The 24,297-nt window shown below is 38.8% G+C and overlaps 1 protein-coding gene and 1 non-coding gene across 5 annotated transcripts in view; both read right to left on the bottom strand.

The window, feature by feature from the left end:
- HECTD1 (HECT domain E3 ubiquitin protein ligase 1) overlaps window positions 1–18,915 on the bottom strand; it is an 87,594-nt gene extending 68,679 nt beyond the window's left edge. For 3 of the 4 annotated variants that reach the window (XM_045569203.1, XM_045569218.1, XM_045569227.1), the window contains exons 1-2: window positions 18,511–18,915; window positions 16,929–17,089 (exon numbers count right to left, since the gene is read on the bottom strand). In XM_045569203.1, the coding sequence (XP_045425159.1) occupies window positions 16,929–17,068 (140 nt within the window). In that variant the 5' untranslated portion in view covers window positions 17,069–17,089; window positions 18,511–18,915. The remainder of the gene's footprint in view (window positions 1–16,928; window positions 17,090–18,510) is intronic. The other variant, XM_045569210.1, reaches the window with a different exon arrangement.
- A 3,966-nt stretch (window positions 18,916–22,881) lies between these two features.
- LOC123631158 lies at window positions 22,882–22,988 on the bottom strand. The gene has a single exon (XR_006733027.1). It is a non-coding gene; the product is annotated as a U6 spliceosomal RNA (small nuclear RNA).
- Between the last annotated feature and the right edge of the window lie 1,309 nt (window positions 22,989–24,297).

Below are 24,297 nucleotides of genomic sequence, written 5' to 3'. Positions count from 1 at the left end.
CCCTGAATAGTCTAAATGCCTATTACATAAACCTGCAAAACACAATGTTATCAAAAACAGAATTTGTGTTACTGTTTTTATATTCCCTATGTTTTATCAACACTTAAAATATGAAAAACCATAATTTACATTTAGTAGGAATCTCAGCCATGTGACATGAAATACATTTTCTAACTTCTCTGCACAGACCACTACACTATAGCAACAGATGATGTAAAAAGCAATACTCTCAATATTTTAGTGGAATTATTTATGCTCCAATTTTTAATGTGTGCAAGTGAGTACCTCCCATACCTTTAGCAGGTTTAAACAGATACCTATATGAATGTGAAAGTATCTCTACTTTTTTTTTTTTTTAAATCTCTGTTGTCCAGGCTAGAGTGCCATGGTAACAGCCTAGCTTACTACAACCTCAAACTCCTGGGCTCGAGAGATCCACCTGCCTCAGCCTCCCAGGCAGCAGGGTCTATAGGGCTGCGTCACTACACTCGGCTAATTTTTTCTATTTTTAGTAGAGACAGTGTCACTCTTGCTCAGGCTGGTCTTGAACTCCTGAGCTCAAGGGATCCTCCCACCTTGGCCTCCCAGAGTGCTAGGATTATAGGCATGAGCCACTGTGCCACAGCATGGCCTTAACTCTACTTTTTAATATCTGCTTACATGATTCTTAAAGGGTCCGGCAGAAGATTTTAGAAGACCTCTTTCATTCAATAGCTGAGTAATCGCTGATTAAACACAAGTGGTTTTTATTAGCCAGCAACACTGGTAACTTATGACATGTAGTCACCTGTAATTTTTCTAAGTCAGGAATTAAATGCTTTGAGGCAAGGTTACAAGAGCCAGTTCCCTAGTTCTCAGGTAAGATCAGAAGACTGCCTAACATACCCTAATCTTAAGTATTGTTGCTCTCTACATACGCATATGTAGTAAATGGAACAGATGAGAAGAGATTGTGAAAGTGTTAATAATACCATAGGGAAACAACATAGTCTAAAAAAGTAGTGGTTTTTTCTTTAGAAAACAGTAGCTTGTAAATAAAGAATAAAATGGTGAAACTGATAGTCCTCATATCAAATAACAAGAATAGATTTACCATAGGCTTTATATTAAAAATAAAATTCATCTATTTATCCAGTGTAAAAACTGCATATAAAAATAAATAAAATTTAAGAGAAATGTTTAGTATAAACTTCCTACACTTCATGGGGGAATACAGCATTTGCTAATTTGGGGAATAATAATAGGACCTGCTGTGTTTTCTAAAATGTGAAGAATTTCCTGAACAAGTATAGTTAAAGAGCCAGTTTAAAACAAACAAAACCCAGAAAGTTCTAACCTCATAGGGTCTCAGAGGTTAACTGTGATCAATTTTATCCCTAAGAAGCATCTGCTGTACTTTTGGCTATGGGACAGGGGGAAAAAAACTTGTTTTTCTAGCTCTGGAGTTATTTTCAACTCTGAGAAGGTACTTAGCGCATATTCATATATATGCAAAAATCATTAATTTTTGTGTTTAGATTTCAAAGAGAATAAACAAATGTCTTCTTACATTCCTATTTAAACTAGTTATGTGATAATGATGTTCTCTTCCTGTGAGTTTTGCTAATAAAAATTTACATTACTATAAGCTACTATTATGAATACATTAATTGCCAATCCAAAAGGAAATCAGGAATGGGGAGCTAGTTTAGATAGACTAATTTCATTTATGACTGCCACTATAATAGAGCCATTGATTTAAGGCAAATACTTTATAGCTGAATTCTTGAAAATTATTTCTCTTTAATATAGAAAGATAGCTAAAATTTACTTTACATACATAAAGGTAAAAGACCAAATCAGATCCCCAAAAATAAAGCAAGAAATTCTATGTAAAGCTCATCAAACTTCTAGCAACCAGAATAAGTTTAACATGTTAAAAGAATAAATTTTACATATATAATTTATTAAATTTTGTTTAAATGTAATATAACATGAATATAATTATACCATATTTTGTGTGACATAAATTAGCAAAAAGGAAGGTTTACATAAATTATAAATCTTCAAAAGGTAACTCACAGTTAATGTACTTAGATACCTCTCACTTTAACAATACTTACGTAATGGAGTTAATTTGCTCCATTTATTCTGCTATAAATTCAGTTGTTTATAAATCAAGTTTTTAAATACAGAACAATTTTTTCTTAATGGATTCAAGTATATATTATTTCCTCTTTATCTATTAATTTTTATTATGATGAACTAGCACAGCAAATAAATTTCCAATACATGAAATTATGGCATATGGAACTCAAGATAGGTCAAAATTATCTGAGGGGAACAATGTAACTCAAATACAGATAATTCAGTCTTCAGAGAAGACTCATTAAGTCATAGGAGTGCCTTATAATTCAAGAAATAGTCCAATAATTTTATATCATCACTATTCAACTTGAAACTCATGGGGGGGAACTCATTGGAATCCTTGAAATGATAAAACTTTTTTTTTTGTTTTAACAGATTTAGGGAGTACAAGTTAAATTGTGTTACATATATCATATAGTGGTTAAAGTCTGGGAGAAATGATAAGACTGAGTGGTTATAAAGACACACTATTCTAGTGAAAATAGATGTAATCATCATTTTACACACAATTCTAAGAAACTTTTCTTTAAAAAAAACCTTTAAAACACTATTTAGCATTACTAATAGTCCTCAATTAAAATATAGGTTAACTGTATTTGTTCAGAACTAAAAAGCCAATTACAAAACCTCAACAATACACACTATAAATTGAGCAAAGAGGTAGTGAAGACAATGCTAATATTAATTAATGAATTCTAAAAACTACAGAATAGTTGAGAGAACTATAATTATACTACTTAAAAGTTCATATTGCAACTAAAACAAATTACAAGTGTTGTTTACTAGTAGATACTCTGCTAGATGTCCTGCTTTAATATAGCCATTGTAATACACACATAAGACTTTAAAAATGACTCTTCTGTAGTTGGTTAGGGAGTTTCTTAGTATGACTTTCTTTCTCACCCAATCCCTTAGTTTGTAAAACATGAATATAAATCTCATACACATACCATGAAAACGCCCAAAGTATTTTTTCCACCTCAGACCAACTATCACTATCTCCATTTAGAAATATGACTGGCATCTTAAAATGAGTATATTCAAAACAAAATTCCTAATCTGAGGCTGGGTGTGGTGGCTCACGCCTGTAATCCCAGCACTCTGGGAGGCCGAGGAGGGAGGATCACTCGAGGTCAGGAGTTCAAGACCAGCCTGAGCAAAAGCGAGACCTCATCTCTACTAGGAATAGAAAGAAACTAGCTGGACAACTAAAAATATATATAAAAAAAAATAGCCGGACATGGTAGTGCATGCCTGTAGTCCCAGCTACTCAGGAGGCTGAGGCAGAAGGATTGCTTAAGCCCAGGAGTTTGAGGTTGCTGTGAGCTAGGCTGCACGCCACGGCACTCTAGCTGGGGCAATAGAGCGAGACTCTGTCTCCAAAAAAAAAAAAAACATTCCTAATTTGTATTCCCACTCCCAAATCTCCATCATAGTAAATGTCAGCCATCCAGAAAGCCAGAAACCTGGGAATCATCCTTGATTTTCCCCCTTTTCCCCCACATTACACATCCAAGCCATGACTTAAATCCTACCAATTAAGCTCTCCAAAATAGATCCTAAATCTGTCTACTTCTCTCCTCATCCTCTTCTATAACCCTGACATAAACCAACATCAAAATCTTGTTTGAACTACTGAAATAACCCCTTAAACATTTACATAGGAGATATGGCTAGCAGGGTATCTAGAGGGAAGAAAGGGGGTTATTCTGCTATATGATGTTAGAGCATGAGCAAGGTAAAGAGGGCATCTGTGCAGGAGAATGTCCCAGTGATGGGCAATTGATACATACAAGAGAATGGATCAAACAAATAAATAAAGGATAATGGGAACCAGGTTTCTCACTGCAGGAAAAGGGAGTCACATACAGAAAGAGAGAAAACTAGCATGCAACCTGTGATGTTAGATTATAACTGGAGGTATTGGTATAAAGTCAACGGTTTTCAAAATATAGAGATAGGTAGAAAAATAAATATAGATGCTAATGTGTGTGTTGTCCCCTCTGCCTAAAATCTTTTTCCCCCAACTCTTCCCACAGCTGGCCATTTGTCATCCTTCTCTTGTCTCAGCCTGAGTGTCACCTCAGACTTTTAAAAGGCGAAAGATTTATACAATCTGAAGAGAAACCAGAGTATACACCTCAGACTTTTAGACTTACCTTCCCTACCACCCAAAATAGGACTGGTTTTTTGTTTTAACTTACTTTATAATTTATATTTTATTAATACTTCTTGTTATCCATTGTAACTCTCTCCTAAAAACCTATAAACTCCTCAGTAGTGAGGATTTATTTCATACAGTACCTAGCAGGGTTCTATACACAGAGGAAACATGCATGTTGAGAGTTTTACATGTTGAATGAATGATATCAAGATAAAAACTAAGCCGAGGCGGGAAACTGCTTCAGCTCAGGAGCTTGAGACCAGCCTGAGCAAGAAGAGCAAGACCCTGTCTCTATCAAAAATAGAAAAATTAGCCAGGTGTCTTGGTATACACCTGTAGTCCCTGCTACTAGGGAGGCTGAGGCAGCAGGATCACTTGAGCCCAGGAGTTCAAGGTTGTAGTGAACTATGACAAGACCACAGTACTCTACCCGGGCGACAGAGCCAGACTGTGTCAAAATAATTAATAAATAAATAAATAACCAACCAAGAAAAAAGAAAGAAAAAAATCAGAACTTATCTTTTGCTTCTGGAAAAAGAATTCTCTCAGCTCCCTTACTGACCTACCCCTCACAAATATAACCCCCCCATGACTTCATCCTAGCCTGATCCCTATCAAGTCACCCACCTCACTACACCCACCCCCCCTAACTTCCCCACAACTCAAATAAGTGAATTCACTTCCATCTTTTCCCCTCATCTCCCAATGTAAAGCAAAATACCAACTCTGAGACTCTAGCTCAAAATGCTCTCCTAAATGCCAAAAGTGCAGACCCAACTGTTTCCCTGCCTCATCCATCACTACCTGGACATGTTTCAGGAACCTTCAAACACAATTTGCCCAAAACTAAAAGAAGCTTCCCTATCAAAAGCCATATTACTCATATTCTCTAACCTACCATGCACCCAGTCATTCATATAAAAATCATAAAATTCTTCCAGAACTCATGTTTCCAAAATACAAAATCTAATACTTACTCTTGTTGGTTCTACCTCTTAAATCTGTTTAGTATCTGTCCCTCCCTTGAATTCTGACCCTTATCATTTCCTTTCTGTATTACCAGAACAGTTTTCTAACTAGACTCTCTCACTAGACTCTCCAGTCCATTCACCACTCTATCACCAGTTATTTTTCTAAAACATAAATGGGGTACCATCACATCTTGGCTTAATCCTTCATTAGCTCCACACTATTCTAAGGATAAAATCCAAGTTCATTAAGATTACTTACAAGGCTCTCCATGATCTGGCCCGAGATCAGTCTCATCCACTGTCCCTATCCACCAATTGACCACAAACAATCCATTCCTGTTTTACCAAATATAACTACTATTTATAATTCTCACCATCCTCTAAATTTTCAGATTCTCATGCCCTTGCATATATTGTTTCCTTTAGGAGAAATGTCCTTATCCCCTTCTCCTCTTTGTCACTCCTATTCCTCTTTCAAGGCAATTTTTAAAATTAAGTTTAAAAAATTTTATGAAGTCTCAGGTTAGAAAGCACTTCCTCCAGGAAGCCTGCGTAAGACCAACTTCACTATCCATTCTAACTTATGTCCCTCTTGGTTCATTTCAGAGTGTTCAGTAATTCCTATTTATCAAACCGTGTACCTGCCCATTTACCTATCTGTCTCATCCATGAAAACATGAGGTACCTGAGGGCACGGTCTGTATTTTATCTCTATTTTCCTACTGCCAAGCCAAGTACTTGTCATCTATTCAAATATTTGACAAATGGATATATGAAAATCATACCTGCCTCAAGAAATTCAGTTTAATGGGGAGAAAGATAATGTAATTAAGTAAAAAATAAATATAACGAGTGCTATAATAAAACCTAAAACAGGTAGGTTCATGAAAAGTTCTGAGAGGAAAAGCTCAACTCAGGGGGTTTGGGAAAAGGAAGACCTCACAAAAAAAGGCTAAAGTTAGAGTTAAATCAAGGTATTCTCTACCTTGAACAGTTATTGTAATGATTTGAGATAATGTACATAAAATATATGATACGATGCTCAGCCCATAAAAGATGCTCAACCAACCATATGACTGAAGTTGGCCAAGCATAAAAGCCAGAACAAAGTATTCTAGGTTAGGAGACTAGCACGTGCAAAGGATAGAGGCCTGAGGAATTACAGGATGAGACAGCTATTATTTCCCAATGATGCCCACAACATTATCTCCCATTCAACATATTCTTTCTTTACAATGTGACTTTAATATTCTTCCCACTGAAAGGGCCTTTACTCCCTCCCCTTGAATCTGGGCAGGTTTATGATTAAAGTGAGAAGTGACCACTATGTGACTTCAAAAGTTAAGTCAATAAATAAAGGATGATACAGCTTCTGCTGAATTCTTTTGGGATTCTGGCTCTTAGAATTCAGTTATCATCCTGTCAGGAGGCCACATGTAGGTGAGGTGTTCACTAACAAATCCAGGTGAGATCTCAACTAGAAGCCCGTCTAAATAACACGTAACAAAACAAATCATCTGGTGATTCTAGTACCTAAGTGTCAAATCACTTCTCATCTTTGAGACTTCCTAGCTGAGGCCACAGACATTATGGGACAGAAACAAGCCACCTCCACTCTACCCTTTTCATTTTCAAAATCCAGAGAATCTGTTAGCATAATAATTGTTGTTTTATACTACTAAGTTTGGGGTGTTTTGTCACACAGCAATAAGTAACTGATATAAATAATCTGCAAGTATTGTGGTGTAGCTGGAAATCAGAGCCACCGTGCAAAAGATCAGTCTTCAAAACAGAATGAATCCACTAATGAGTGTGGACTCTGTCTTAGCATTCTTCTGAGTACAAAATAATAAAATGAAAACATTATAGAGGCCGGGTGCGGTGGCTCACGCCTGTAATCCTAGCACTCTGGGAGGCCCAGACGGGCGGATCATTTGAGCTCAGGAGTTTGAGACCAGCCTGAGCAAGAGCAAGACCCCGTCTCTACTAAAAATAGAAAGAAATTATCTGGACAACTAAAAATATACATAGAAAAAAATTAGCCGGGCATGGTGGCGCATGCCTGTAGTCCCAGCTACTCGAAGGCTGAGGCAGAAGGATCGCTTGAGCCCAGGAGTTTGAGGTTGCTGTGAGCTAGGCTGACGGACGCCATGGCACTCTAGCCAGGGTGATAGAGCAGGACTCTGCCTTGAAAATAAATAAATAAAAATTAAAAAATAGATATAAAAAGGGACAGTACATAATGATAAAAGGGTCACTTCATCAAGAAGACTTAATCCTAAATGCACCTAGCAGGGTTTCAAAATACATGAAGCAAAAATTGAGAGAACATAAAGGAGAAATGGACAAATCCATAGTTATACTTGGAGACATCAACAACTCCTCTCTCAGTAACCCACAGAAAAATAGATAAAAAATCAACAAGGATATAGACTTGAACAGCTTTATCAATCTAACCTAATTTAAAACTTGCAGAAAATTCCACCTAACAATAGCAGAATACACATTCTTTGGACCATTCACCAAAAATAGACTATATCCTGGATCATAAAACAACAACAAACCTTAACAAACTCTGAATAACTGAAATAATATAATATATGCTTTCTGACCATAACAGAACTAAACTAGTAATCAGTAACAGAACAGTATCTGTAAAATCCCCAAATATTTGGAAATTAAGCAACACACTTTTAAAAAACCAAAGGGTAAAAAAGAAAGTTTTAAAGAAAAGTTTTGAATACTATGAACTGGATGAAAATGAACACACAACATTAAATTTTGTAAGATACAACTAAAGTAGTATGTGAAGAGAAATTTATGGCATTAAATGCTTAAGGTTTCAAATCAGTGACCTTAGCTTCCACATAAGAAAAAAAAGAACAAATTAAAACCAAAGCAGAAGGAAATAATAAAGTGTAAATAAAAAAAACACAAAACAATAGAGAAAATGAGTGAAGCCAAAAGCTGGATCTTATAAAGATTAATAAAATGGATAAATCTCTAGACAGATTGACAAAAGAGAGAAAATAAAAATTACCACTATCAATACTATATTATAATACTAATTTATAGATCCAAAGTTAGCCTAGTTAGGAAACTTCAAGATCACTCAGCCAATATAGAAAGGAACCCTGTCAGACTGCAATTCATTCAACATGTATCTACTGAATGCTTTTTTGTGCCAAGCACTATGCTAGGTGTTAGGGGTAGGATACAAAGACGAATAAGACAAAGCGCTGACATTGAGGAACTCAAAGATCTAACAATACTGTCAAGGAGGATGCAAACTATACATATAAATTGCTATAAAACATGTCATATGTATACAGAAAAATGCCAGAAATTAAAAGCCTATATCCATAAATTTTCACTGTCTTTTTCCTGTTGAAACTAGAACAGTGTTTTGTTTTTTACATTTTTTAGGTGACAGACATTTTGGTAATCTTAATGAAAGCTTCCTGAAGTTCATCACCTATGGAACCCCCCTAGAATCCCAGGTTATAAACCCTGACAGAGAATGTTTCTCATTCCAGCACTTCTCTCTGCTGTCCACTAAAAAGAAGCACATACACAACTGCTGTCTATTTACATAAATTCATTTATTTAACTTTTCAGGATTATATGTATTTGATATATTAATGGACGCTCTCTATCCAGAAGGACCAGGAGTGATCGATGAAAGTAATTTCACTTTCCTATTACTCTGCCATGGGACAGAAGAAGAAAACGGGTCAATATAGAAAAGGCAGGTACATTGATGCAACATTACTGTTTCTGCTACAGAGAAGAATGCAACATTCTTCCTCCTGTATACTCCCAACCAGTTTCATAATCCAGAAATTCTTTCTAAAGGCATTTTAGGCATAAGTAGAAAACAGGTCCAATATAAAGAATTTCTTCAATTCACTCAGTATCTGGATATTAGCTATTTGTGTGCAAGGTACTATGCTTAGCAATGGGGAAACAAAAGATGAGCTCACAGACCAGTGAAGGACTCAAAGTACAGTAAAGTCTGTGTAGTAGTGTGTACATGTGAGAATGCAGGATGGGTCTTTGAAGGCATTTAAATTTGACCCACTAAATAAAGGACCCAAAAGATTCTGTAAAATGTAGTACAGTCAAATCAGTATTTTAAGAATGTAATTCTGGTTATAGTTAACTTAGAGGAAAGGATATCTGTTATGAAGCTACTAGCACTATAGGAATACATTCATTTCCCCATACCAGTCCTAGATATTACCATTCTTTTTAATCTCCTACTTCAGGGAGAAAACAGAATTTATAAGACCGAAATCCCTTCAACTTTTTATCATCAAACCTAAAACATCTGCATCTAACCTCTCCACATTCCATTTGTTACAATGAAGAGAGTATACCTCTTTCTACCAAAAACCAATCTCTCCACCAGTGAATCAGAGTTTTGCTACCCAAAGTGGGATTTTCTGATCAACAGCTTCTGTATTATCTGGGAGCACATTAGGAATGCAGACTATCAAGCTCCACACCAGACCAACTGAATCAGAGCATGTATCTTAATAGGATTCCCCAGGTGATTTTTATTATGCAGTTAAGAAGCACTCTTATTAAAGTTTAAGAAGCACTGCTCCGTACAAAAGCCAAATTCTCCCAGTTTTTCAGAATCCTCACACTATGGATCATTCACTCTCGCCTCTGACCTTTAAAAGAAAAAGCCCCACACTCCTTTTCCAATCCAACTTCTCAAAAAAGTTTCCAAGTGTCCTCCATTTTTTCATCTTCCTCTCACTCCTCAACCCATTCAAATCTCCCCCCACCGCCATTAAGCTTGCCTTAAGATCAATGACCCTGAGAATGTTGCTAAATCCAAAGGACACCTTTTAGTCTCCAACCTACTTGACCTCTCACTAGTACTCAACATAATTGCCCTCTCTCTTCTTGAATCACTTTCTTTCCTGTGTTGACATGTGTACTAATGATGCAAAAGCAATGGCAGATAAAATTGCTGGTGCTTTAGCATGAATCAAGGCAGCAGCACTAAGCTGTACTACTATTTTATTGTATTCTTCATTGCCAGGCACCGGTATGTGGGTGGGAAAAGCCAGTTTCACAACAGAATAACCTGATGAAGCACAAAATTATTAATTTTACTAAAAAAATCTTTTTTATTCTTTCATTTTTAATTTTTCAAATTCTCTGTATCGTTCCAACTTTAGCATATGTGCTGCCAAAGCAAGTACATAAATTTTAACCCTTAAATAAGGAGAATATTCTACTTAAGGAAATGAGAAGTAAGCATAAAACACTTCTGCATACCAAAGAATAGCTATGTCAATGAAAAGTACTTGTATAAATGTTTGAGAGCTGAACTAGCTGCTTTTTTCTTGCAACACAATTTTTACTTGAAAGAACATCAGACAAACTGTGATTATTCAGACTTGATATGTGGGAAATATTTTCTCAAAAATTAATGAAGTATGCCTTTCACTTCAAGGAAAACAACAAATTTTATTTGTTGCCAATGATAATATTCAATTTTCCAAGCAAAAATTACAATTTTGGAAAACTTGTATTTGCCATCATGAGCTTGACAGCATCCCAATACTTTTCTGATGAGATCAGTAGTCACATTAACAAAGATGACGGCCGGGCACAGTGGCTCATGCCTGTAATCCTAGCACTCTGGAAGTCTGAGGCGGGAAGATCGCTTAAGGTCGAGTTCGAGAACAGCCTGAGCAAGAGCGAGACCCCGTCTCTATTAAAAAAAATTAGAAAGAAATTATCTGAGGCCGGGTGCGGTGGCTCACGCCTGTAATCCTAGCACTCTGGGAGGCTGAGGCGGGTGGATCGCTCGAAGTCAGGAGTTCGAGACCAACCTGAGCAAGAGTGAGACCCCGTCTCTACTAAAAATAGAAAGAAATTATTTGGCCAACTAAAAATATATATAGAAAAAATTAGCCGGGCATGGTGGCGCATGCCTGTAGTCCCAGCTACTCGGGAGGCAGAGGCAGGAGGATCGCTTGAGCCCAGGAGTTTGAGGTTGCTGTGAGCTAGGCTGACATCACAGCACTCTAGCCCAGGCAACAGAGCGAGACTCTGTCTCAAAAAAAAAAAAGAAAGAAAGAAAAAAAGAAATTATCTGAACAACTAAAAAAAAATATATATATATATATATAAAAATTAGCCGGGCACGGTGGTGCATGCCTGTAGTCCCAGCTACTCAGGAGGCTGAGGCAGGAGGATCGCTCGAGCCCAGGAGTTTGAGGTTGCTGTGAGCTAGGCTGATGCCATGGCACTCTAGCCCGGGCAACAGAGCGAGATTCTGTCTCAAAAAAAAAAAAAAAAACAAATATGAGTTTTCCATACTGTACAATGACATGTATCAACATTCGGAATCTCTATATAACTCATTTTACACATGATCAATGCATGATTTCACAAAATTAAATATAGGTAAAATATCCACTCAAAGTACAAGCCAGACCAACAGATTTTAATGAAACAGAGTATGAAAAGTTCATTGATATATAAGAATCCACATAACTAACCCTTAAGAAATCAGTACTTGTTGAATTTTGGTATAGTATCAAAGAATATCTATAATTATATAAAAAATATAATATTCCTCTCTTTTCCAACTACATCTGTGGATAATTTTTTTTCATATATTTCAATCAAAACAACATAATGCAACAGACTGGAATACAGAAGCAGATATGATAATCCAGCTATCCTTCATTAAGGCAGATTTTAAAGAGATTTGCAAAGATGTAAATGAATGCCACTTTTCTTTCAAAATTTTATTTGGAAAAAGCAATTTTTTCACAAAATATATTTATGTTAACATGTTTAAGGGGGTTATTATTTAATAAATTAATGAATATATTTTTTAAATTTCCCAGTTTCAATTTGAATATGATAAATATCAGCAGGCATAACCAACATAAACAAAAGTTCTTCAGGATCCACAATAATTTCTAAGAGCATAATGAAGTCCTGAGACCAAAATGTTTAAGAATCACTGCCCTAGACCTCAATCACATCCCATGACCACAATTAACCTCCGTAAGTCCTTGACACTAAAATTCTTCTCTAATCCAGGGCTTACCTCCCATTTCCAGACTCATTTATACAACTGCTTAGTCTACATCTCCAGAGATGCCTCAAAGGCACCAAACACTCAACATGTCCAAATCCAAACTCATCATTCTCAGCCCCTCAAAACATGGGAGTTCTCTCTCAGTAAGTGGCACCATCATCCACTGTAACCTGAGTCATCCATGACACCTCCCTCTTTCTCATTCTTATATCCAATCATTCAACAAGTCCTATTTTGCTTTACAAATCTTTCTTAAATCTATTCATTTCTTTCTGCTTTTCTCACAACCCTCTCTCTGGATCCCAGCCTCCCTAACAAGCCTACAAGGATTTGTTCTTTTTGTCCCCACCTCCAGTGCCCCTCCCCCCCATTCTCCATAGAGCATGTGAAATAATGTTTTTAAAAGACAAGTTTAATCATATCATTCACTCATTTACAGCACTTGAATGCTTTCCCATTGCTCTTAAGATAAAACCAAAAGCTTTTCTTAGAATATACAAAAGACTCACTTCATCTTGCCCCTACTCTTTTAGGGCAGCTTTCCAGCAACCTTTCCTTGTCCCAGTCACAGTGGCTTTCTACAAGTTCTTCAACCATCCTTCCTATCTCTAGGGAAAAACTACTTCCTCAAAGATCCCCACCCCTCTAGGTCTTGTCCCTGCTGCATGCTCTCATAGTACCCTGAACTTTTCCTTGATGGTACTTATCACAGTGAGTAACCACAATTTTATTTCTACAATTATTTAATATCTGTCTGTCCTATTAGACTATTAGGCACCACAAGGGCATAGCCTGTATTTGCTTTGGTTATCACTATCTCTCTCTAACACATGACATAAACTAGGAAAACAATTTAAAAGGTAAAAAAACTTGTCACTATTATAGCTATTTTTATATTTCGGCATAAACATACAACAAGAGATTTTTACCACTGTGTTAAACAGCTTTGGAATCCAGACTCAAGACAGTCTTCCTTGAAGTATCTCTCAAAGAATACACTAGAGAATGATTAACGTTGATTTCCTCTGGGGAGGAGACCAGAGTAACCAGGAGACGTGAAGGAAAAAGACTGACTTTTTAATGTATATTTTTAATTAAGTAAAATCATGTTTTATATAGAGCCTTCTAATCCTAAAGAACTATCCCTAATATTCCATTTCCTAGATCTTCTGAGGGGATCTTCAATTTCTAGAAGACATGACTTTTAAATTATAGTAAGATTTAGTAGCAGGATCTACAAATACTTGGGATTTACCTATTTAGAACATGAATACCTATGATGACCACCTATTTTGATGTGAATGCAAAAGTACTCTCATATCATACATGACAGACAGGTACAACACTAAGGTAAAAGAAACACTTAAACACTTATGTGAAAAACATCTCACACATATTATCCTACTTAATTTTCACAAAAATCCTGCAAGGATAAGGAAATAGACTTCAAAGGCTATCATACAACTTTTGAGCAGAAAAGGTAGGTATCTGAACCCAGGCCTATCCCATTGCAAAGGTCATTGTTTCTACCACACCACCTGCCTTTCCCAACTAAATAGATGTGTAACTCTTAACCTAACTAAGCAAAATGATATCAGAATGTATGACGATCTTTTGTTTTATCAGACATGAGACCTATTTGTTACTATTTTATAAAATCAAGTTGGAAAGATTTTCACCAATATTCAAAATATGCACATCATCTTGCTTTTTTTACCTTAGTTACATGTTGACTGTTTAAAAGAATTTTAAAAGACCCTCCAAAATCAACCACTGTTTCATGGAATAAAGTGCCAAAATGAAATTCAAATTTAGATATTTATTAATAATGATATGAGCAGGTAGCCCACTTTACTCAAAACACTTCACAGGCCGGGCGCGGTGGCTCACGCCTGTAATCCTAGCCCTCTGGGAGGCCGAGGCGGGTGGATCGCTCGAGGTCAGGAGTTTGAGACCAGCCTGAGCGAGACCCCGTCTCTACTAAAAATAGAAAGAAATTATCTGGCCAACTAAAAATATATATATAGGAAAAATTAGCCAGGTGTGGTGGCGCATGCCTGTAGTCCCAGCTACTTGGGAGGCTGAGGCAGTAGGATCGCTTAAGCCCAGGAGTTTGAGGGTGCTGTGAGCTAGGCTGATGCCACGGCACTCACTCTAGCCTGGGCAACAAAGTGAGACTCTGTCTCAAAAAAACAAAAAAACAAAAACAAAAAAAAAAACACTTCACGTACATTGTCTTCTTTAATCCTCACAAGCAGTGCACTGAAACAAGATTACTGCCTCTTTACAGAGGAAGAAAGTAAGGCTGTCAGAAGCTAAATAACACAGAAGACCAAGAATCTGAATACAGGTCTCTGATGCCACAGCCCATTCTTTCCATCTCACTGGTTTCAAGAAGGAACCAAGACAATTTTCCCCTGTGATAAGAAAATCTGATTGTAGAATGAAGAAAGCAAACTGAGGTTTAAAAACAAAATTGTCACAAAATTTAATCAAATGTCTACTTTTTGGGCATTATTGATACGCTATATGAATCATGGCTAACCATTCCAATTTGAGATACTTTTATACCTTCACATAGTAAAAATCACATCTGACTCAACAGTAACTTCATCTTACTTAAAATTACATTTATAAAGCCTGGCACAGTGATATGGCCTATAGTTCCCCCTACTCTGGAGGCTAAGGCGGGAGGATTGCTTGAGCCCAGGCGTTGAAAGCCACATTGGGCAACAAAGCAAGATTCCCATCTCTTTAAAAAAAAAAAAATTACAATTATATTAAATATAAACAAAGCCTGGAAGAGAAAATAGAAAAAATAACTCATTTGTTATGTTAGGATAGTAGGATTTTACCTAGGGATGAATCTTACATTTTAAAAATTTCCTTAAAACTGTTTTAATATGGTAACACCTTTTTGTAATGCCATTACAAATACCTCTACTATATACTAGTACTAAATAGAAGATACAAAATGATAATTGATTTTTTTTTTTTTTCCTGAGACAGAATGTCACTTTGTTGCCCTGGCTAGAGTGAGTGCCGTGGCGTCAGCCTAGCTCACAGCAACCTCAAACCCCTGGGCCCAAGCAATCCCACCGCCTCAGCCTCCCGAGCAGCTGGGACCACAGGCATGCGCCACCATGCCCGGCTAATTTTTTCTATATATATTTTAGTTGCCCAGATAATTTCTTTCTATTTTTAGTAGAGACGGGGTCTTGCTCTTGCTCAGGCTGGTCTCAAACTCCTGAGCTCAAATGATCCGCCCGTCTGGGCCTCCCAGAGTGCTAGGATTACAGGCGTGAGCCACCGCGCCTGGCCAAAATGATAATTGATTTGACTGGCAAGTATGAGCGCCTAAAATACCAAACAAACATAACTTTCAGGCTAATGAAGACCCTCTAATGAAACCTATGAATACTTAAAAATCTACTTTGCTTTTCTAAAAATCCTGCTAAAACTAGTGTCAACAGAGGGGCTAAACTATTCTTTTGTATTCAAGTCTGCCAATAACAAAAACTAGTTGAAATATATACATCAGTAACTGATTGTGATTCGGAAACTTTGTTAACAAGAATTTTTATCATAATAGTACTACTGTTTTAACAACTTTTAATAGGATTTACAACTAAGAATTATTAAACAACCAAAACTGAAGTCAATTTAAAATATTTGGTCAAATTAATGAGTAATAGAACATTTATTTCCACCTAAAAGACATTAAGATGATTACACCAAATTTTAGGTCAACATCTCAAACATTTTCTACTAATTACCTTAACATGGCATTAAAACCAATATAGAAACATTGGAATTTTCAATTACTTATTATTAGAATTCAAAACTGTAAATGTAAATATAAAATAAACAGTAAAAACCAAACACATGTTCAGCACTCAGAAAAATGGTTAATTTGACTGGTCAAGTTATCACTTGCATAAGAGGAAAACATGACTTTAATGAATTCCCTTTTACATTTTTGCACAAATTCTATATTATAACTTCTGAATAAAATTGTTCAAACTCTCCACACTTCAAAATGTTTCTACTATTCAAAAAAGCATGCTATATGGTTAACATCCAATTTATACTTTCCCTACCTGAAATTTATAAACCAATGAAACCAATGATTTGCTTTAACAAAAGTGCATATGACAACATCAATGAAGATAATGGGCAGTTCAAAACATATGCTCATTATTGTCTCTTTTATTCTATAAGCCAACTTTATGATACAGAATTAGCTACCTCTAAAGAAGATAAATATTTGTATTTTCCCCAATTTATGATATATTTTGAAAATGAATCAACCAAGCTATGGGTTAAAATTAGTATTCCTAATTCCCATTCATTCAACAAATATGTATTTGGTCATCAATTATCGTTACTAAAGTAACTTCACCTACCAATTTTTATTTCTCACAAACGTGTAAATACAAATCTCTGCAGGAATTTTTTAAAAGATAAAAAAAATTTTAATTTAAAATTTCCTAGAAAAATTTCTACACAAAATAAAGTCAGCAAATGGTTGAAAACAGATGTGTCACTACAGTAACCCCGAAAGAAGATGATGATGGAGTCTACTTACGTTTCAAAACAGCGATCCACGTTGTCAGACATCAAAAGCAGCATGCATAGCTGTTCAAGGGCTATTAGTTGCATGTCCCTTTCATCTCCCTGGCCCATCTGTAGCCATTCCAGCAATGTATCCGGATCCACATCTGCCATGGTTTTTCAAAAGCCTCTTTGCTTAAATTAAAAAAGTAAAGGGGTATAAGTCCTTTAAATGTCCAGTACTGATCACCTGGGTTTAAAATTTTTTCTTTTTTACATCTGCTAGAACCAAATTTTTGTGGTGTCCTCCCAGGAATTAAAAAAGACTCCTAAGTACGTTTGGATCGAGTGCTTAATGCAGTTTTTCAACTTTCCTTATTCCTCAGGTTTAACATTCAGATATCACACTAAATAAAACCAGTTTTGCACAAGAGCATAAGCTGATTAGGTTGCTGCTTAACTAGAAACCAGAGCTGTCTTTGTTAAAGACAGTCAAACAAGCTTAAGATCCCACTACTGCTATCGCTACGGTCTGTGCCAAAAAGCAAAGAACACCTATTAAAGGTTTTTTTTCCTAGCAAACTTCCCCCCTTCTCCACCCTAAACTGATCTTCAGATAAGGGTTAGATTCAGTATTTTGAGGAGGCTCTTAGCACTCTGATCCAATACCCCTCCAAAGTGAATTTCTCCTTTAAAATCACCTCCAATTTCACAAATTCTGCTGATTTCTCAATTTACTTCTACTTTATTTTAAAGATGACCAAATACAAACGATAGTTACATATAAGATCTATCTATGAATAAGAAATTGGTTAGAAATTTTGGCAGTCTTGGCAACTGTTCTAAAAACTTTTAAAAAGAAATGCTAAAAGTAAATGCAATGAACTAACAGGTTAGGGATCAGAATATAGGCCAATCTACGGCCCTGTAGGAATGGGGCAGTTAGTTTTAAAAAAAAAAAAAAAAAAACACCACCAAAAAACAAAACCTAGAAGCAGCCCCAACAGGCAAGTCATTACAAAAGCTCCTAGTATGCGCCCGGACGGGAGGGCAGCTTTGGATCCCACGCAACCGAGCTGCATGTGTGGGAATCAAGCGGCGGGTCGCAGTGGGCACCCAACGGCAGTGACCAGCGGGCTGACCCAACACCACCTAGGGCCTGGCCGAGTCCGGAGCTGAGAGGCGCTGGCCCCGGCGCTTTGGTTTCCCGGCACCGAACCCGCCTAAGTTAGCTACCTGTGTCTAGGAGACGGAGGATGTTCTGGAGAAGCAGCAGCAAGCCTTCGTACCCAAAAGGAGACTGCCGGGCTGGGCCGGGCGGCGGGTCTCCCGAGAGGGGCGCCCGGAACTCGCAGGCCCGGCGGGACGTCCCTGGACTCGGCCAGGCGGCGGATCCTTCTCAAGGGCAAGGGCGGCCCGCCCGGGGCCCGCCGCCGGCAGGGCCCGAAGAGGGAAACAAAGAGGCTATCGGGGAAGCCGGCAGCGGCCCGGCCGACCTCACCCCGCGCTGGGGTCTCGCTCCTTGCCCGCTGCCGGGCGTCCGGGATCCCGGCCCTCACGCCTGGCCCTTCCGACGGCCTGAGGCGCCCCCGCCTCCCCTCCCCGCAGGCTCTTACTCGGGCTTGTTGCCCCAAACCACTCCGGTCCAGCTCCAAGCAGGCCGCGGGCAGAGCCAGGCCCGGCCGCGGCCCTCGAGTTCCCAAGAAGCCGCAGGCCGCGCAGGTCGAACCGGGCAGGCGGCACAGGAAAAGCCGCGCCTCGTCCCTCCCCTTCCTCCGCGGAGACCTGGTGACAGGGGAGCGAGAGGTTCCCCCGAGCGACGGCAGCCAGCTTGGGTCCAGTCCGCAGCACGAGGCTCCTCAAGCCCTGCAGCTCAGAGGCCCGCGCGGTGCTGCGGGCGGCGGCGGCGGCGGCGGGGGGAGGCCGCGTCCATCGCGCTCCGGGAGGGGGAGGGGAGGAGGATCGAGCGAGAGCCGGGCGGGGAAGCTGCCGAGGGCAGCCGAGCCCGGCGGAGGCGGAGCGAATCTGCTCCCCCGGCGGCGACCCAGCCGGCGGCCACCTGGGGCGCTGCGGAGACTGCCGACCCGCGGCGCATGGGCGCCAACCCGGGGCGCCGCGTCGTCGCCCCTGCCCAGGCGCTCTAGCCCCGCCGCCTCGGACGGGCGTTTCTGCTGTGGCTTTTCTAGCGCACGCCCTGGCGCCCTTCTCGTTTTGCAGTCAACCCGAGCGCGCTCCCAGCGCCCTGGCACACTCGCGCACGCGCGCTCGGCTTGTGTGGCGCTGCGTCTAACGCTTCGCGTGTTCCTGAGGAAGGGCCCGCGCTGCGCATCACAGCTGCGGCCCCCCCCGGTCCCGGCCGGGCCTCGCGCCCAGGCCGCCCCGGCTGCGCCGCGAGCTTCCTTCCCCGCAGCGCGGAAGTGCGTCGCGAGAGGAAGGGCGCCCCCCTTCGGTCCTGCGAGGCAAACCGCCCCGCAGCCCACCAGAAAGAAAACCTGTCACAACAACGCTGAAGAGGAGGTATTACCGAGTATTATCTCCACTGTACAGATGTGAGAACTGAGGCTCCAGGAAAGTGTAAATTCGGGCCTAATGGCGTCCCCAGTAAGCAGCGGCACTGAGAGTGGACTTTCGACTACTTTTCCTGTGGCTTGTGGTCGCAAGTATGTCCGTGGTTATTTCCTTCAAACGTTTTATTTCACACGCATTGAAAATAAAATATGCCTGCTTATGTAGGACATACTTGAAGATATTTAGGATATGGTTAGCTGGAAATGTGAATACAGCTTTTTTTAAAAATTAAGAAGTTAGTTCCCTGCTTGAGCCCAGGAGGTTACAGTAAACTATGATCATGCCACTGCACTCCAGCCTGGGCAACAGAGCTAAGTTCCATCTCTAAAAAAAATTAATTCCCTTTGTTTGTAAAATAAGTTAAACCCATACCCCAGAGACTCCTACTGTACTCTCACTTTGTCATCTTTTAAACAAAAAGTGAATATGACATAGTATAAGTCATGTTCTCTTAAGCAATCAGAGAAGCTATGGTATGCTTAAAGAACCAGTATTTTGGAAATTACAAATTTGCACTTCATATAGCTATCAGCACATGCCCCACTGTCACAGGTGATGGTCTTCTGGGTCCCCGATTAACAAATTGAATCAAGAGAAAATGATAGAGGATTCAACTATTTTGTCACAGTTACAACACACGAGAATAATTATTTAGAATCCAATTATTTAGTTCCAGCTGCCAGGAGAGTCTTCAAGGAGGAAGCGTCATTCCTCTGGACCTTGAAGAATGGGAACAATGTGGACACTGAAAAGGAGCAGGAAGAATACAGGCAAAGCCTGGTATGTCCATAGAGGACAGCTGACCTGTGTGCCCCCAGCAAAGAACCAGCATTAAACAACAGAAGGGAGATAAAGTTGGTGCTAAGGTATGGAGGGCCTTGAATAGCAGGTGCAGAAATTAGGCTAAATAACAAGGTCTGGACTATCTGGAAAAATTAGATTCTCAGGAAGATTAATATGGAAAGAGTGTCCAGAATAGCTAAAAGGAGCTCTCTAGACAAGGAGATTAGTTGTAGGTTGCAGAAATGCTCTTAACAGTAAAGGAAAGAAAGGCCTAGTTACTGGCAATAAGAATGGAAAAGAAATAAATCTAAAAAGTATTTTGAAAGAAGATATATCAGAATTTAAATGATTAACTTCAATTTTTTTTTAAATCCTTACCTGTGGAGAGGACTTGGAAGCTAGGAAAATGGTTATGCTATTAACAGAAAATAGAAAAATTAGGAATAGGGACCTATACCTTTACCAAGTTTTTAAGGTGTGTTTTCCTTTATTCCTGCACCATTCCTACCTGTGCCACCCACTTGCTTCCTCTAAGATTAGTGACTGTAGTGCACTTTAAAGAAACCCTATCAAAAGAATGCTGTGACACTTATGTATTTTTAAAGATTATTATTTTAAACTCAAAGACAAAAACAGAATTCAAACATGAGATCCCAGAACAAGAGCGTTAAAGGTAAAGAGTGAAGTACTGAGGAAAACAAAAAATCCAGATGAAGGCAACTGACCATACTCAAATACACATCCAAAGAAACCAAGAAGTGTTTACATGCTATTTCACATTGATGCCAAAATCTGTGAATCATGGACCATTGAGCATTGCTCTGTGCCACGCACAGTATAAGCCCCAGTGAGTAAGTCACAGACCTGATCCTCAATACACTGTAAAAGTCTAGGGGAAGAGAAATATAAGCACACTCCCTTTCTTTGCCTTTATCATAGTGCTTATTACATAATAATGTCACGTACACTGTGGAAACATCAAGGAGGTGATGGCAGTTTGGAAGGCTTCCAAAATGATGTGTAAATTGGGCCTTAGATGTTGAGTCAGAGCTGGCCAGATATTAGGAAGACAATGTGGACAGGCATGGAGGTGTGAAGAGGACCCCTCTTCGGGGAGGGAAAAGAACAGGCCATCTTTAGGCTTAGGTTCCACTTTGATGAAGGATCTTCAATATGTACACAGTCATGGAATCAACTCACAGGGCCAAAATGGAAGATATTCTCATAAAAATCCAAACTTTTATTTTACCAAATGACAGGTACTATAAATTAATCTTTTAAAGTAAATCTTGGCTGGGTGCAGTGGCTTACGCCTGTAATCCCAGTGGTGTGGAGGCCAAGGCATAAGGATCCCTTGGGGCCGGGAGTTTGAGACCAGCCAGGGCAATATGGCGAGACCGTGTCTCTACAAATAAATTTTTTTTTTAATTTTTTTTTGACACAGTGTCTCACTCTGTTGTCCAGGCTAGAGTGCCATGGCATCAGCCTAGCTCACAGCAACCTCAAACTCCTGGGCTCAAGCAATCCTCTTGCCTCAGCCTCCCGAGTAGCTGGGACTACAGGCATGTGCCACCATGCCTGGCTAATTTTTTCTATATATTCTTTAGTTGTCCATGTAATTTCTTTGCATTTTTAGTAGAGATGGTGTCTCGCTCTTGCTCAGGCTGGTCTCAAACTCCCAAGCTCAAACGATCCACCCACCTCGGCCTCCCAGACTGCTGGGATTACAGGCATAAACCACTGCACCCGTCCTCTACAAAAAATTTTAAAATATTAGCCAGGCATGGTGGTGCACACACCTGTAGTCCTAGCTACTCAGGAGGCTGAGGTGGGAGGATTACTTGAGCCCAGGGGTTTGAGGTTGCAGTGAGCTATGATGGCACCACTACACTGTAGCCTGAGAGAAAGCAAGATCCTGTCTCAAAAGATAAAAAAAAGGTAAACTCTTACAATTATCTTATAAATAGCACTATTACACAGTATTATGTTTTTATGTATCAAGAAAACATTAAAGATAATCTATCCACTGTCATGCTGAAAAATCCAAGGTCGTACTCTGTACCCTCCCTGATTTATTATCCAGGCTCTTCTATAGTATTTCCAGTGTTGAGAAATTACTACTTCATGAAGCAATTCTTTCTTTCTCTCTTTCTTTATTTATATAAGAAAGCATCAAGTGAGGTAATGTATTTTACTTTGATCTACTAACTCCAATTGTTACAAGGTGGTATGATAGAAAGAACATACACATAGTCATCAGACCAATGTTTGAAACCTAGTTGCCCATTTTACTAGCTGGGTGAACTTGGGAAAGTTATTTAACCCCTCCAAATCTCAGTTTCCTCATATATCAAATGGGATAACAATAGCCACCTAATATGATGGGTGTTATAGGAATTGAAGGAGATTATGTGTACAAAGAACCTAGGCTAGTAGTTCTCAACCTTAGCTGCGCATTGCATTCACCTGGGGAATTTTTTTTAATTGACTTTATTTCTATGTTTATTTTTAGAAACAAGGTCTTCCTAATATGCCCAGGCTGGCCTCAAACTCCTGGACTCAAGTGATCCTCTTATCTCAGCCTCCTGAGTACCTGGGACTACAGGCAAGCACCTGGCTTAAATAGACTTTTTTTTTTAAACATGGAATGCTTCATGAATTTGCATGTGATCTTTGCACAGGGGCCATGTTAATCTTCTCTGTATCATTGCAATTTTGGTATATGTGCTGCCAAAGCAAGCACAGACTTAACTTTTTAGCATTCATGGCAAATTGAGCAGAAGTACGGAGAGTTCCCGTATACCTCTGTCCGCAGCAAATTTGTCACAATTGATGAACCTACATTGACATGTCATTATCACCCAAAGTCCATAGTTTACATTAGGGTTCACTCTTGGTGTTGTACATTCTATGGATTGGGATAAATGTATAATGATATGTATCCACCTTTATAGTATCATACAGAATAGTTTTACTGCTGAAAATCCTCTATGTTCCACCTATTCATCCCCCAGCCCCTACCAACCATTGATCTTTCTACTGTCTCTATAGTTTTGCCTTTTCCAGAATTTTATATGGTATGTAACCTTTTCACACTGACTTCTTTCACTTAGTAATATACATTTAATTTTCCTCCATGTCGTTTTATGGTTTGATAATTCATGTCTTTTTAGTGCTGTATAATACTCTATTGTCTGGATGTACCACAGTTCATTCACCTATTGAAGGACATCTTGGTTGCTTCCAAGTTTTGGCAATTATAAATAAAGCAGCTATAAACATCTGTGTGCAGGTTATTGTATAGAGAAAAGTTTTCAACTCCTTTATGTAAATACCAAGGAGAATGATTGTTGGATCATGTGGAAAAAGTATGTTTAGTTTTTTAAGAAACCACTAACTATCTTCCAAACTGGTGCTCTCATTTTGCATTCCCACCAGCAAGAGATGAGAGTTACTGTTGCTCCATACCCTTGCCAACATTTGATGGTGTCAGAGTTTTGGATTTTCACCATTCTAATAGCTGTTTAGTGATATCTTGCTTTAATTTGTAATTTAATGACATGATGTTAAGCATCTTTTCATATGCTTATTTGCCATCTGTCTATCTTCTTTGATGAAGTGTCTGTTCAGGTCATTTACCAATTTTTTAATTGTGTCATTTATTTTCTTACTGTGAGTTTATAAGAATTTTTTGTATATTTTGATAATAGTTCTTTACCAGACTTGTCTTTTGCAAATATTTTCTCTGTCTTGGTAACTCTTAAAGCTCCCGATGTCCAAGCCATACCTTAGACCACTTCAGTCACAATCTCTGAAGATAAGGCATCATTATATTACTTTCTTTAAGTATTCTTTTAATGAGTCTTGGCATTGAAAAATATTAGACTTTCTACATTTGATATATCTTCCATATAATTTTGTTTGTAAAACTTCTAATAATTGAATAATGTTATTTCTGTACTTCAGCATCTCTTCCCATACCTACGATGGCTCCTCCACTTCAAAAATGAAATGTAAATACCTCAACATTACACTCAATGCCCTTTACAATT

The sequence above is a fragment of the Lemur catta genome, chromosome 1, assembly GCF_020740605.2.
Source record: "Lemur catta isolate mLemCat1 chromosome 1, mLemCat1.pri, whole genome shotgun sequence".
In the NCBI taxonomy this organism is placed as follows: Eukaryota; Metazoa; Chordata; class Mammalia; order Primates; family Lemuridae; genus Lemur; species Lemur catta.
The sequence above is the reverse complement of the archived record's forward strand: the minus strand, read 5'-3'. Positions and strand labels throughout refer to the sequence as shown.